Here is a 15,698-nt window from a genome sequence, read left to right on the forward strand (position 1 = left end):
GCTAGGCAACAAGATTTGTTAATATCAAAGCTTTTAGCATATCACACCCCTAGGGGGTGGTCCCCTCAGTCAATACCTCCCTGCTTCCAGCATTCTCAACTCAGTTTCAGTAGCATAGCAGTAGAGTACATAAACAAACCCCAAAAGAGGGGCGGGGGCGGCGACTGTCGGAGGACTCAGAGAAAGGAATTTTACAGTAAGATTTTACAAAAATTCAGTTTTCTCTTATGTCCTCCGACAGTCGCCGCCTCTTCATAATCTTCACCAATGCGGACGTCCCAGAGCAGTGTAGACATGAGGGGTGGGAAAAAAACGCAGCCGCACATAAAGCAACGCAGTACCCACATCAGAGAAAGGAACCTTACCAAAGTAAGAGAACCAACCTGGCAACAGGAAAACGTGCTCAACAGGAGCAACAACCCAGGAAGAAAAGTAACCCAGGGGTAAAAACACCCCAACAGCCAAGGGCCCAAACAAGGGACCCTAAGGCACTGCCGCACTAAGAACTTTACGGCCAAAGGAAGCATCTGCCGATGCCTGAACATCCACTTTGTAAAATTTGGAGAAGGTGTGAACGGACGACCAAGTCGCCGCCTTACACACCTGGGCCACAGAAGCCTGATGACGATAGGCCCAAGACGTACTCAGAGATCTGGTAGAGTGCGCCTTCACAGGGAAAGGAGGAACCTTCCCCCTCAAAGCATAGGCTTGCACAATCGTCTGTCTGATCCATTTGGCGATGGTAGCAGCCGACGCCGCCATGCCCTTCCGAGGTCCCTCTGGAAGAACGAATAGGGAATCCGACTTGCGAAAGGACTTAGTCGATGACAGGTAAACCCTGATCGCCCGAACAACATCCAAGGCATGCAAAGCCACCTCCTTCGGATGCTTAGGCTTCGCGCAAAGCGAAGGCAAGACAATGTCCTCATTCAGGTGAAACTCCGAGATCCTTTTCAGGAGAAAAGATGGATTAGGTCGCAAGACCACCTTATCCTTGTGAATCACCAGGTAGGGAGAGCTGAGAGCTGCAGGACAAAGCCGCCAGCTCCGACACCCTGCGAGCCGAAGTGATCGCCACCAAAAAGGCAACCTTCTTGGACAACAGAGACAACGAGATCTCCCTGATCTTTTCAAAGGGAGCCTGTTGTAACACGGACAGAACCAAGTTCAAATCCCATGGAGGCAAAGGTTCCCTCCTAGGAGGGGCCAAATGTCGCACCCCCTGAACAAAGGTGCTAACCAATGAATTAGACGCCACAGGGCGTTGAAAAAGAACGGCCAGCGCAGAAATCTGACCCTTAATTGTGGCCAGCGCCAAACGCTGGTCCACTCCAGTTTGGAGGAAAGCCAACACTCTCGACACCGAGTATGAGCGAGGGGAATACCCCCTGGACTCACACCAGGCAAAGTATGCCTTCCAAGTACGGTAGTAAATTTTTCCTGAAGAGGCTTTTCTAGCCTTGATCAAAGTGGGAATGACCTCAGGGGAGAGACCCCTATCCTTCAGGACCTGGCTTTCAACAGCCAGGCCGTTAAAGCCAGCGACTGTAAAGCAGGATGGAATATCGGCCCTTGAGACAGAAGGTCTTCCCGAAGCGGCAGGCGCCACGGAGCGTCGACTGCCAGATTTACGAGCTCTGCGTACCAAGACCGGCGAGGCCAGTCCGGTGCCACCAGAATCACCGCGTGCGGTTCCGAGGCCAATCTGCGAAGCAGCCTGGACAGCAGCTGAATCGGTGGAAAGGCATACATCAGACGATACTGATGCCAGGGCGCCAGTAACGCGTCTGAGGCGTCTGCCTGAGGATTGCGCGTCCTCGCCACGAACCTTTCCACCTTGTTGTTCAGACGAGACGCGAACAGGTCCACATCCGGAAGACCCCATTTCGCGCACAACTTCTGGAAGACATCCGGGTGAAGGAACCACTCCCCCTGGTCCAGGGTCTGGCGACTCAGATAGTCCGCCTGCCAGTTCTCCACCCCCGGAATGTGCACAGCCGTTATCGCCGGGACGTGCGTCTCGGCCCACGACAGAAGGTCGTCTACTTCCCGAGCAGCACGGGCACTTCTGGTGCCCCCTTGATGGTTGATGTAGGCCACCGCTGTGGCATTGTCCGTCTGAACCCGAACCGGACGGCCCTGAAGCCGTTCCGACCAATGCAGAAGGCAAAGTTTTATCGCTCGCAATTCCAGAATGTTGATCGGAAGGGAGGATTCCTCCTCCGACCAAGTTCCCTGGGCGGACAGAACGCCCAGAACACCACCCCAGCCCGACAGGCTGGCATCCGTGGTGATCACCGTCCACAACAAGGGACGAAAGGACTTGCCCCCCTTCACCGCCGGGGACTGGAGCCACCACAAAAGACCCCTTCAGGTGTGGCGGCTCAACGAAAGCTGCCGATCCAGAGATTGCGGACGCCCTTCCCACTTGGCCAAGATCTCCGCCTGAAGACCCCGCGTGTGAAACTGGGCGAAGGGAATCGCCTCGAAAGCCGAGACCACTAGACCTAGACATCTCATACATGTCTGGAGGGACGAGCACTGAGTGTCCCTGACCTCGTCCTGAAGTGTCCGGGACACTTCGCTTGAGCAGAGTCCAGGATCATCCCCAGGTAGGGAAGACGAACCGACAGACACAACGTTGATTTTGGAAAATTTATCGTCCAACCAAACTCCTGCAGAGTCTGCTTCGTGGTGGACAGGTTCCGAAGAAAACTAAACTAATGCTGAGAAAAAAACAGCTAAGTAAAAGAAAGAGAAAAATACTTGAAATAAAATCAAAAAGAGGATAGAAGGCTGAGACTGAAAGCCCCAGCACAGGAACAGCCAGCTACTCCTAAGCTAGGCAATTGAAAACTGAGTTGAGAATGCTGGAAGCAGGGAGGTATTGACTGAGGGGACCACCCCCTAGGGATGTGATATGCTAAAAGCTTTGATATTAACAAATCTTGTTGCCTAGCTACTCCTGCGGAGCAAAGGTCAATTACCCCATTGGTGAAGATTATGAAGAGGCGGCGACTGTCGGAGGACGTAAGAGAAAAGATTTTTAACACAATCTGCACTTTTCAAAGGGTGTAAAAAGGGAAAGACAGCAGATATACATGTAAAACATATGTAGGAGGATTTGTTTAATCGCTGTATATCATCTGAGGCTATTCACTTCACTGGGTATATGTGAGGGTTTACAACCACTTTAAACCTAGGTATGCCCAATAGGCTTTGTTTTGTATGCCTCTATCTTTTAAACTCCATACAAATAATTTACAAAAAAACATAACTCCAGTAACCTCTCACACCATCTTATCACTCCTGATTTCTCAGCCATTCTGAGAAGCATAGTAATGGCAGTGATTAATAGTGCCAAAGCTTGCCTTCCCCTTCTTGCTTCCCACACTATTGGCCAGTGAGGCTGCTTATTACAGTTTATAGAAATGTGTGCGAGGTCAACAAGCTCAAACACCAGTGGAAGTGTCAAAGCTTACTTATTAGTACCAGCCAGGATTCAGCAATGATGGGAGGATTGGGGGTGGGGTCCCTTAGGTACTTGCACTTTAAATATGCTGCATTTTTTTTAATTATTATTATTATTATTACTATGACAGTGTCTGCTTAACATGCCTCTTCTAAACCTATTTTTAAGATAAGATGACTAGTATTATAAAAAAGAATTTGAAAAAAGGAGGAAAACTTTAATTTTATTGTATTTGTGATCATAGCAGTACTCAGTACATCAATAGCTAGTATTTTTCCAGTAACCATGGTTATTAGAAGAATTCTGTCACACTGATTTCAGTTCAGCAAACCAAGGACAGAAGGCTATTATTGAAATATTTTATTATAACAGTGGAAATGTATTGTCTGATTCAATTACAGCTTTAGGTCATTGCTTCCAAGAGATGCAAAACAGCTGTCCAGATATTCATTTGTCACATCTTCCAGCCGTTCTGGCTTCCACTTTGGATTCTGGTCTTTATCAATAAGAACTGTCAGGGTAAAAATAAAACATCATTATTCAACCATATAATTCCTCTACAATGTAATATAATCAAATGACTCTTGTATTACAAATCTAGAGGCATGTATATTAGATATTTACTTACATTAAAATAATAAGTCTACAATATATTAGATTGTGATAATTTAAAGAGTAGGATAGAATACTATTAAGTTTCAAGCAAACCTGTTGCTCATTCCAATATGGTAAACTGACTTCCAGGCTGAAGAGCTGTCACCTCCAGATGCACCGCATTATGCAAATTACAACCAGAACAAGCATGGTTACATTCTGGCCCACCCCCTGCCAAACAGAACGCCTCTAAAAGTGCATGAGGGCACTTGGAGATGCCTTTTTTAAACTCCAGCATCCATTTCACCATATATCATTTAACAGTAAGAAAATTTAACTATGAATTTATCTTGTGTACAAAGTTACACAAAAATATTATATGTCGAAAGATTAAACATTAATATTTTGCTGCTAATTGCAATGCAGCCAGTCTCATCCCACTGCTGCAAGTTAATCCTAGTTTGGCTGGGAAGAAAGATGCATTATACCTGTATTGATGGCCAGCTGCTAGTATTATCAGGCTTCCTGTCCATATTATGTGAGGTTATAAAACTAGATGTCATCTCAAGCTGTGTTTAAACAGTAATATTTATACTAGTACAAAAGGTGTATTTCATGTTTATTCTGTTTATCTCTTGACCAAGTAACTCCTTATGAACTAGAGCCTCTCCACCAGTGGTGCATAATGTATGCTTCTATGGTTACTTCACATACTGTAAGTGTGGGGGACACTCCTTCTTGATCAGTTAATGTATGAACAAGAGGATGTACGGCAGGGTGCATTGATGTAATGCAATATCATGCCTATGTTGGGCTCGTCAGACATTATGATACATACAAGAACAGGGTGGCCCACTAAGGTGAGCAACAGAAAAGTACAGAACTGAAATGTTTGTGCCCACAAACACTATAGTCACAGCATAAAGTGAAGTGATCCCTTCATTCCTGTGTAATGACACATCACGCTCCCTATATCTTCTGAGGACAGATGGTATATGGAGCCAGATAGGTCAATACACTAGAATGAAGTATTTGCTTTAGTTTGGGAAACACATTAAGAAACTTTAACATTGAACTCCAGGCAAACCTCTATTTTTGGATACTGGGCGCTCCATTTACCTACCCTCACAAGAACATGCGGAAATTACCTTGAGGCCGTACACAGAGGTAGCAGCCCTAGTCCCTCAAAAGGCCTCACCGCCACCTTTCCGCCAAGGCAGGCCAGATCCATCGGGAAGCGAACTCTCCCAGCACGCCCCCACTATTACTCACTTACAGACCCTCAACCGAGTGAGTTTGTCCAGCATGGTCTCCCATCCAGAAGATCAAAGCCAATCAGGAGGGAGAATCTCAGATGGCTGAGACACTTGTGGACATCGCTTGACAGAGAGGGACCTCGGGTAAGTGTTAGGGGGGCTGCTGCACACAGAAGGTTTTTTTTATCCCAATGCATAGAATGCATTAAGATAAAAAAAACTTCTGACTTTACAACTCCTTTCACTACTCAAAAACTACCCAATAGCATGCAGGAAAAACAAAAAGCTGGGTTTTTCTGGCCCATGATTGGATTATTGAAGTCCTTGCAGCTTCACCTCATTACCTAAATTAACAGAAAACTCACTGTGATGGTACCCACCGCCACTGGGAGTGAAAGACAGATACTTAATGGTTTGAATTGCTTCAAGTCAGACAGTCATATTTGTCAGCCATGTATCTCGAGAAAAATGTGAGGACTTTTCCTGTTTGATTCTGAACATGTTCATTAAAAGAGTTAATCACATTGGCTTCTGTTCCATGTCCTTCAATGTCAGAGACAGGCTTTCCCTATTGTTTGTGTATTGAGATAATGTGTATTGTGTTAAGTCTGCCTGTCCCATTGTTAAATATTAATGACCTCACATTGTTCTGTCCAGATGGCTAGATAATTAGTTCAGGTTAAATCTGTTTCTGTATACAATTTTATCTACATATGATAATGTAATCAGGCTGAGGGGAGGGATTGTGTACACTGTATGGGAGTGACTGAGTGTAAAACTCTGTTTTATTGGATTGTGAATGTCATGTCCTGTTCCCCACAGGGTCCACCTGGGCAGTAACCGTGTGGGGGAAAACTGTATAAAAGAGCAGCTGTACCATTAAACCGAGAGTTCTACTTCACCCTCAATCTAGAGTCCTGTCTCTTATTGGGGGAATCTGCTACAAGGGATTGCTATGCTCTTCATACTCCCTTGAATAATCACTAAACTCTTGTAAGAGCTTGTTCCCGCTTCACTCTCTGGGGAAAGAGAGGTTCACGCACTGGAACCTGAAGCCTTGTTGTAGGTCCAGGGTGGGTAGGAGATGGCGAGACCCCAACCAAGCTGCGGCGGTTCCTGGGGTCTGTGGTGGTTATGGTGTCTGGTGGAGTGCTTGGAGCCCTCGGAAAGCACTGGGAGCGTCCGTCAACAGAGGTACCCAGTCAGGGTGCCAGTTGATCCGTTACACTCACCTTGCAACATGCTCTACTCCTTTGGTAAATCAAACCTTTTGTGCACAATATCCAACATTATATTGGATATACTGTAGAGTGGTAGATTTGTTGCTGAAATAAAGATTTTCTAACATGTCTTGAGTTTCAGTGTGCAACATCAGGTTTTGAATCAAGCAATATACTATAAAATTTTAGGACAACTATGGAGACTTGATAGACCGTTTATAATAGTAACTTTAGCTACTCTTGCAGGGTAGCATGCCTGTGTACAGTAGGACTACCAGGTTACTATGGCATTCTCTTTTTACATTTGTTCTCTCTTGGCAATAGCTCATTGTGCTTTGTAGCCATATCTGTCTTTTACCGATATAGCTATGACTGCTCTTTACAACCACCTGTAAAGATTTCAGAATCCACAAATGTCACTTCTGATTTTGAAACTGAACATGATATCAGATAAGCCCTAGCAATTGGTATAGAGTTCCTTTTAACTTTTCCTACTCCAGTTTAAAGTGTACGTTTACCTTTCAAAAAAATAAAATAAATTTAAGTTTTTTTTTTGCAGGTAAAAAATATGCATTCATTTATTTTTTACTAGGAGCCTGGAAAGCATTACACCCTCAATCAGCAGATTGTGGTTGCCATGCAGGACTCCTGCAGACTTGTCAGTGTATTTGTAGGCTCGTACCTAGGCAGTTACACACTGACAGAAAGAGACAATGAACTACCTAGCCCTGGTAGTCTATTGAGAACTACAAGCCGACAGGCACAAAGACTTCGGTACTTGAAGTTTCCCATTCACAGAACTCTGTAAATGAATGACACGCCTGGGCTGCCGGAGCGGGGACGGTCGCGTTTTTGTTTTTGAAATAGTGACATCGAGCGGGGGGGGGGGGGGGGGGGGGAAAGATCCCCCGATTGCTGTCACTAGATGCAATGGATCAGGGAGACTAAAAAGGGGTGGAACATTTAATATGTTACCAAAGGTGAACTTACTGTATCCTTTCAGATAATCACCAGTAAAGTACAAACCATATGAATGAGATAATGAACTAGGGTAGACAACAAATCCTATGATATTACTTTTCCTGTGAGTTTTCAATCAGATACATTCAGACTTCAAACATGCTAAATTATGTATTAACACTGACAAGCTAATGGAACAAATACACATTCAATGCTAAAAGCAAAACAGAGAATCTACTACTATTGTTTTCTTTAGTTATGACATACTGAAACAAGATTTACAATTGAACTTTAGTGATCATGATACCATACATGTTGTAATATATATATTCAACTAACCTAAACTGTATTGAAAAGGAACACACATTAGACACAAGATTTTTTTCCCCAGATTATACCATATATATTTGTCCATCATGAAAAGACAGAAATGCAGAACATACACGAGACAGCCATAACATTTTGACCAATATTGCGGGCACTGCAGGATTTCAGTCCTTCACGCGTAGTGTGTTTTCAATTGTTTTCTTGGTTCCAGCTGCCTTGAGATCATTGACAAGATTCTCCCGTGTAGTTCTGAGCTGATTCCTCACCGTTCTCTTGATCATTGAGGTGAGATCTTGCATGGAGCCCCAGACCAAGGGAGATTGGCAGTTTATTTGCGAATAATCGCACCAACTGTTGTCTTGTAGCCCATTCCAGCCTTGTGTAGGTCTACAATCTTGTCCCTGACATCCTTTGACAGCTCTTTGGTCTTGGTCATGGTGGAGAGATTGGAATCTGATTGATTGCTTCTGTGGACAGGTGTCTTTTATACAGGTAAAAAGCTGAGATTAGGAGCACTCCCTTTAAGAGAGTGCTCCTAATCTCAGCTCGTTGCATGTATAGAAGACACCTGAGAGCCAGAAATCTTGCTAATTGATAGGCGATCAAATACTTTTTCACTCATTTAAATGCAAATCAATTTATAACTTTTTTGTAATGCATTTTTTTTGTTGTTATTCTGTCTCTCGTTGTTAGAATAAACCTACCATTAAAATTATAGACTGATCGCTTCTTTGTCAGTGGGCAAATGTACAAAATCAGCAGGGGATCAAATACTTTTTTCCCTCACTGTAGGGACTGAAGGCTGGTCCATGTAGTCCAAATCAACTACTGGCCCAGTAGTCCAAAGATTTTCTGACAGAAATGTGTGCAAATACACAGTGCATCACAATTTTATTTTATTCGGTCTTGGTGGTGGTAGGTTGGTCATATTGCCTGATGGCAGTGGTCTTTTTCAGCAGGATGATGCCCCCTGCCACAGTGCAAAAATGGTTTAAGAATAGTTTGAGGAACACAACAATGACTTTGAGATGTTGAATTGGCCTCCAAATTCTCCAGTTCTCAATCTGTGGGGTGTGCTGGAAAAAACAAGTCCGATCCATACATGCCCCCACCTTTCAATTTACAGGATCTGCTTATGACTTATAATCTGCTACTGATAGCTTCATTCCAGATCTGACAGCATACTTTCAGATGTCTTTTGGAGTCCATGCCTCGATTGATCAAGGCTGATTTGGTGGCAAAAGGGGACAGTGGGTGGTCAAAATGTTATTCCTGATCGGTGTACATCACCACACAAGGTACAAAAACATCACACAACCCCGTACTTTAAAACAACTCTTTGCTTAACTAAAATTTCAAATAAAGATGAGACCCATAAAGAAGCAAGTAAACACCCACCCTACCCTTCCTGCCTGTACTACTGAACACCCTTCTGTTGCAGAGCAATCTTCCCCCAAATATCTGAAGAAACCAACAAACTTTGGAGTGTCCAGCTCTTGTGTCCAATGCAATGCTCAGTTGTTCCCCCTGTTGACCTTCACGTCACAGCAGGCCACAATAGTGATGTGGAAATCGGCAGGAGAAACCACTGAGCACTGCATGGGACACAGAACAAAAGACTAACACTCTCAGAAGTGTTGTATCCTGAAGAGATTTCCGGAGGTGAATTCTTTGCAACAGTGTTTCGCTGCACAGGCAGTGGGACAGGTAACTATTTACTTGATCATGTGCAAATACTTTATTTAACCACTTAAAGAGGCTGTAAACCCAATTTTTTTTATTTTTTCAACCTGAAAGAGAAACCCATAATGAGCTAGTATGCATCTCATTATGAAATACTTACCTTAGAACGAGCCCCCGCCGTGCCGCCCGCTTACCTCTATGACGGGCGACATATTCAGTCGCCCGTCTTCCGGGATCGCAGCATCCGGCCATCTGATTGGCTGGAGCCGCGGTGACGTCACTCCTGCACACGCGCGCGGTAGCCGACGGTCACGGCACGGGGCTCTGAAGGAACGGCACCAGCGGCCGTTCCTTCAGAGCGCATGCGCCAGTGATGTCACTGGCTGCATGTAAGGTAAATATCTCCTAAACGGTATATGTTTAGGAGATATTTACAGTACATTCACTGCGTGAATTTAACGGACAATTGCACAGTCGTGCAACGCTGTACCCAAATGAATTTGACGTCCTTTTTTTCCCCACAAACAGAGCTTTCTTTTGGTGAACAAAAAAAGAGTGACAATTTTGAAAAAATAACAATATTTTTCACATTTTTTTTATGAAATTCCCCCCCCCCCCCAAAAAAAATGTAAAAATCAAACTTTTTTAACATTTTAGGCCAATTTGTTTTCTGCTACATATTTTTGGTGAAAAAAATAGCAATAAGCGTATTTTGATTGGTTTGCGCAAAAGTTATTGCGTTTACTAACTACGGGAAATATTTATGTCATTTTTATTGTTTTTTTTTTTAACTAGTAATGGCAGCGACCTGCGATTTTTTTTGCGGGACTGCGACATTGCGGCGGACAGATAGGACCCTTGACTGACATTTTTGACACTTTTGGGGGTACCAGTGACATTACTACATTAATCAGTGCTATAAATATGCACTGTTACTGTAAAAATGACACTGACAGGGAAGGGGTTAACTTTATTGGCAAACAGTGGGTTAAATGTATCCCTAGGGGCGTGATTCTAACTGTGGGGGGGGGGGGGTGTGGCTTGTGATGTAACCACACAGTCTCTGCAGTTACACCAGGGAGAATGACAGACGGCTTTGTTTACATCAGCCGCCTGCCTTTCTCCCTCTCCAGCGGAGATAGTGAGTGACCAGCGGACATCGGAGCCGCCGGTCACTCGCTCGGGGATGTTAGTGAACGAGCGGGGGTGGGAGTGCGCCTCCGGCGGCCCGCGCTCGCCCCCTAGAGGCTCGTGGGCGAGCGATGTACCCCTACGTTGCTTTGCCCAGTAGGGGCTGACCGCCGCAATAAATAGTCGTGCGGCGGTCGGCAAGTGGTTAATTTAACTTTATTTAAGCGACAGAGAAAGTATGTTACTGAACGCTGTAAGAAATATTTACAGTGCCTTGCGAAAGTATTCGGCCCCCTTGAACTTTGCGACCTTTTGCCACATTTCAGGCTTCAAACATAAAGATATAAAACTGTAATTTTTGGTGAAGAATCAACAACAAGTGGGACACAATCATGAAGTGGAACAAAATTTATTGGATATTTCAAACTTTGTTAACAAATAAAAAACTGAAAAATTGGGCGTGCAAAATGATTCAGCCCCTTTACTTTCAGTGCAGCAAACTCTCTCCAGAAGTTCAGTGAGGATCTCTGAATGATCCAATGTTGACCTAAATGACTAATGATGATAAATAGAATCCACCTGTGTGTAATCAAGTCTCTGTATAAATGCACCTGCACTGTGATAGTCTCAGAGGTCCGTTTAAAGCGCAGAGAGCATCATGAAGAACAAGGAACACACCAGGCAGGCCCAAGATACTGTTGTGGAGAAGTTTAAAGCCGGATTTGGATACAAAAAGATTTCCCAAGCTTTAAACATCCCGAGGAGAACTGTGCAAGCGATAATATTGAAATGGAAGGAGTATCAGACCACTGCAAATCTATGAAGACCTGGCCGTCCCTGTAAACTTTCAGCTCATACAAGGAGAAGATTGATCAGAGATGCAGCCAAGAGGCCCATGATCACTCTGGATGAACTGCAGAGATCTACAGCTAAGGTGGGAGACTCTGTCCATAGGACAACAATCAGTTGTATACTGCACAAATCTGGCCTTTATGGAAGAGTGGCAAGAAGAAAGCCATTTCTTAAAGATATCCATAAAAAGCGTTTAAAGTTTGCCACAAACCACCTGGGAGACACACAAAACATGTGGAAGAAGGTGCTCTGGTCAGATGAAACCAAAATCAAACTTTTTGGCAACAATGCAAAACGTTATGTTTGGCGTAAAAGCAACACAGCTCATCACCCTGAACACACCATCCCCACTGTCAAACATGGTGGTGGCAGCATTATGGTTTGGGCCTGCTTTTCTTCAGCAGGGACAGGGAAGATGGTTAAAATTGATGGGAAGATGGATGGAGACAAATACAGGACCATTCTGGAAGAAAACCTGATGGAGTCTGCAAAAGACCTGAGACTGGGACGGAGATTTGTCTTCCAACAAGACAATGATCCAAAACATAAAGCAAAATCTGCAATGGAATGATTCACAAATAAACATATCCAGGTGTTAGAATGGCCAAGTCAAAGTCCAGACCTGAATCCAATCGAGAATCTGTGGAAAGAACTGAAAACTGCTGTTCACAAACGCTCTCCATCCAACCTCACTGAGCTTGAGCTGTTTTGCAAGGAGGAATGGGCAAAAATTTCAGTCTCTCGATGTGCAAAACTGATAGAGACATACCCCAAGTGACTTACAGCTGTAATCGCAGCAAAAGTTGGTGTTACAAAGTATTAACTTAAGGGGGCTGAATCATTTTGCATTTCAGTTTTTTATTTGTTAAAAAAGTTTGAAATATCCAATAAATTTCGTTCCACTTCATGATTGTGTCCCACTTGTTGATTCTTCACAAAAAATTACAGTTTTATATCTTTATGTTTGAAGCCTGAAATGTGGCAAAAGGTTGAAAAGTTCAAGGGGGCCGAATACTTTCGCAATGCATTGTATATTATACTTGCATCATGTAAAGTTCATTAAAAAGACATGATCCTATTACAAAGACATTTTGAAACAGTGATATAATATACTGTATACACATAGTGTTGGTTACCTCGCAAAATTGCCTTACCTGCTCTTACACCTTCATAAAAATCATGTCCCCTCTGCAAAATAAAAAATAAAAAGTTTTATTACATAAATCTTGCTTTTACCAGGCATATAAATGATAGGAAGCCCCAATCAAAGCAACACATAATTTGTCTGTTTCTGTCCCATGCCATATACTGTATACCAGGGCTCAAAATTGAAAGTCCTGAGCTACTAGCCAGGCCTTAAGGGTTACTCACGGCCAGTTGCCCCACCCTGCTCCTACCCTGCCCCGCCCCTAATTCCGCCCCTAAACACGCCCTCATAAATGATCTCATAAAATAACACTGTTAAATGTTTTTGCATTAATGCAGAAGTTATAAAAATAAATATTAATAACAACGTTTTCAGTGCCCATCAGTGCAGCCTCATCAGTGCCCATCAAGGGTCTGGAGGGCGGGGCTGAAGAGCACTGGGGGGGGGGGCTGAAGAGCACTAAGGGGCTGGAGGGGGGGCTGAAGAGCACTGGGGGGGCTTGAGGAGGGGGCTGAAGAGCACTGGGGGGCTGGAGGGGGGGCTTGAAGAGCACTGGGGGGGCTAGAGAGGGGGGGCTGAAGAGCACTGGGAGGGCTGAAGAGCATTGGGGGGGCTGAAGAGCACTGGGAGGGCTGAAGGTGGGGGGGGGGGTGGGCTGAAGAGCATTAAGGGGCTGGAGAGGGGGGGCTGTACAGCACTGGGGGGGCCAGCAAAAGAAAAAAAGAAGTTGGATAGGAGGAGCGGTGGGGCGACTGCATATAGAGGAACTGATCTTTCCATATTCCTCCTGCAACCGCTGAATGCCTGCAGAGAGGAGAATCAGGCATCCAGCGGCTGCAGGGGGAATATGGAAAGATCAATTCCTCTATATGCAGCAACCCTATCCAGTCACACAGGGAGGCGGCTCAATCCTTGGGCACTCACCTTCTTCCAGCTCCCGCGAGCTACGCAGCACAGACCGAAGGAGCAGCTGCCTTAACATGAGATGATCAGCGCGAGTACCGGCTTGACACCCCATTGGTATGCCACTGCTGGCCGGATAATGACAGAGCGTGGATCACCCAACTGTAACAGCTTTAATTGTAATTGCCGGGCGCTCGCTGACACACACAGTCCCACCTCCTAGCCCGGCTTCTTTGATAGACATCACACATCCTGGTTGGCCAGGTGTTCTGTCTATCAAGGGCTAGGAGGCGGGACTGTGTGTGTCGGCGAGCGCCCGGCAATTACAATTAAAGCTGTTACAGTGGGATGATCCACGCTCTGACATTATCCAGTCCATCGGCTGGCCGGCTTTCCTCTCCTCTTGCTCCCGGAGCTCGCCCTACATAATTTTCCACTCGCAAAATGCGAGCAGGCGAGTTGAAAATTTGAGGGCTGCTGTATACTATCAATATTTTGTACCTTCTTTAGACATGGCTGATCTGAGCTCAGCTTTATGTACCTTGCTAATTTGTCTATGCTGAATCTGAATATGCTTAAATCTTAAAAAAAATCTCTCTTTTTAAAAAAAGTGCTATCTAAGATGGCAATCTAGGGACACTTTTGGATTTTTTTCCTTTGAGAAAAATTGGAAACATTAAAAAGTCTAGGAAACTTTCAGTTCAAAGAGAGCTGGATTTCCACCCCTGGAGTCTGTAGGCATGCGATTTTTGGAATCCAAAGAAACCTCCCTTGTTAGGCCCCTTTCACACAGGCTTTCCACTCAGGTCCGCCTGATGGGATGCTCAATGCACCCCTATGGAGCGGCGGATGTCCGTGGTGACATGTCAGCTGACAACCGCTGCTATCTGATTCGATCCTGTCCGTGAAATCCAGACAGATTCAAACTCTTTTTCCTTTTAATCCGATCTCCCATAGCAGAGCGGGGATCTGACAGGTCGTATCAGCACAGAGAGCAGAGACGGACCTGTAATCCTCCTGCTCAGCGGGGATCGGCGGATCAATCCCTGCTGAGCAAAACAGAATCCGCTGGGCAGAAAACCTGTGTGAAAGGACATTTAGAATCAACCCTTTAATACAGAACACTGTTTTAATTATTCTAACCTCTCTTAGAATACTGAAACAATGCGTTAACAAACTATGTGCATTTCTTCTGATAACAGGGGAATAAATATGGCCAATAACTCTAAAGGGAAAAGCCACCTTTAGGCACTGGCCTATTATGCCTAATAGTCAATCGGAGCCTGAAAACAAGCATAAGTTCTTATTTCTGGAAACTAGCTGCTTATTATTTAATTTTTTAACCAAAATATAACAGGGCTTAGAGTGGTAAGTACAAAAATGACTAATGTTAAATAAAAAAATGTTAACTACTACTGCTGAAAGAGAATCTGCAGTTTGCCTATTTAGGGCAAAGGTACTGAACATGACAGGTTCTTAAAAGCTCTTCACCCGTTCATGAAACTCACCATTGCCATGCTCCCCTGCAGCAACGTACCTCTGGAGCAGCCGAGGATCTAAACTCTGTGTAAGCTCAGGCTTGCTAGTCGAACAATGTCAGGGCTAACACTGGGTTAGTAGAGTTAATGATAAGCTCTCCTACCCCATGTAACAGTGTTTAGGCCTGATACTTTGCTACACAGTCCTGAGTATTGCATGGCAGAAAGAAGCGTAGAAGGAGATATGTTTCCCTATTCCCAGCAGGGCAGATATTTCTAAGGGCTTAGACAGAGGCATGCAGCAGTAGGAGAGCACAGGGAAGGTGGGTATCAGAGGGTGGGAAGCTTTAGGCTCGGTTCGCATTTATGCAGTTTGCGATTGGTGCATTCTGCTGTGTGTTGTGCGTTTTTGCACAGGTGATAGTACCGCGAATTGTGTCTTTATTGCCTTTTTGGGGGCCAATTTGTTGTTGAGCAGATTAACCACTTTAGGACCAGAGGATTTTCCTGCTTTGCGTCCAGGCCACTTTTTGCAACTTGGCACTGTGCGACTTTAACTGACAATTGCGCGGTCGTGCAACGCTGTACCCAAACGAAATTTACGTCCTTTTTTCCCCACAAACAGAGCTTTCGGTGGTATTTGATCACCTCTGCGCTTTTCATTTTTTGCGATAT

General features: G+C 44.7%; 1 protein-coding gene across 1 annotated transcript in view; it reads right to left on the reverse strand.

The window, feature by feature from the left end:
* Window positions 1-3,817: 3,817 nt before the first annotated feature.
* HIBCH (3-hydroxyisobutyryl-CoA hydrolase) overlaps window positions 3,818-15,698 on the reverse strand; it is a 225,500-nt gene continuing 213,619 nt past the window's right edge. The window contains exons 13-14 of the mRNA XM_082260054.1: window positions 12,650-12,683; window positions 3,818-3,983 (exon numbers count right to left, since the gene is read on the reverse strand). Coding sequence (XP_082116180.1) covers window positions 3,868-3,983; window positions 12,650-12,683 — 150 coding nt within the window. The 3' untranslated portion in view covers window positions 3,818-3,867. The remainder of the gene's footprint in view (window positions 3,984-12,649; window positions 12,684-15,698) is intronic.

The sequence above is a fragment of the Pelophylax lessonae genome, assembly GCF_965119305.1.
Source record: "Pelophylax lessonae genome assembly, chromosome: 6".
NCBI lineage: Eukaryota > Metazoa > Chordata > Amphibia > Anura > Ranidae > Pelophylax > Pelophylax lessonae.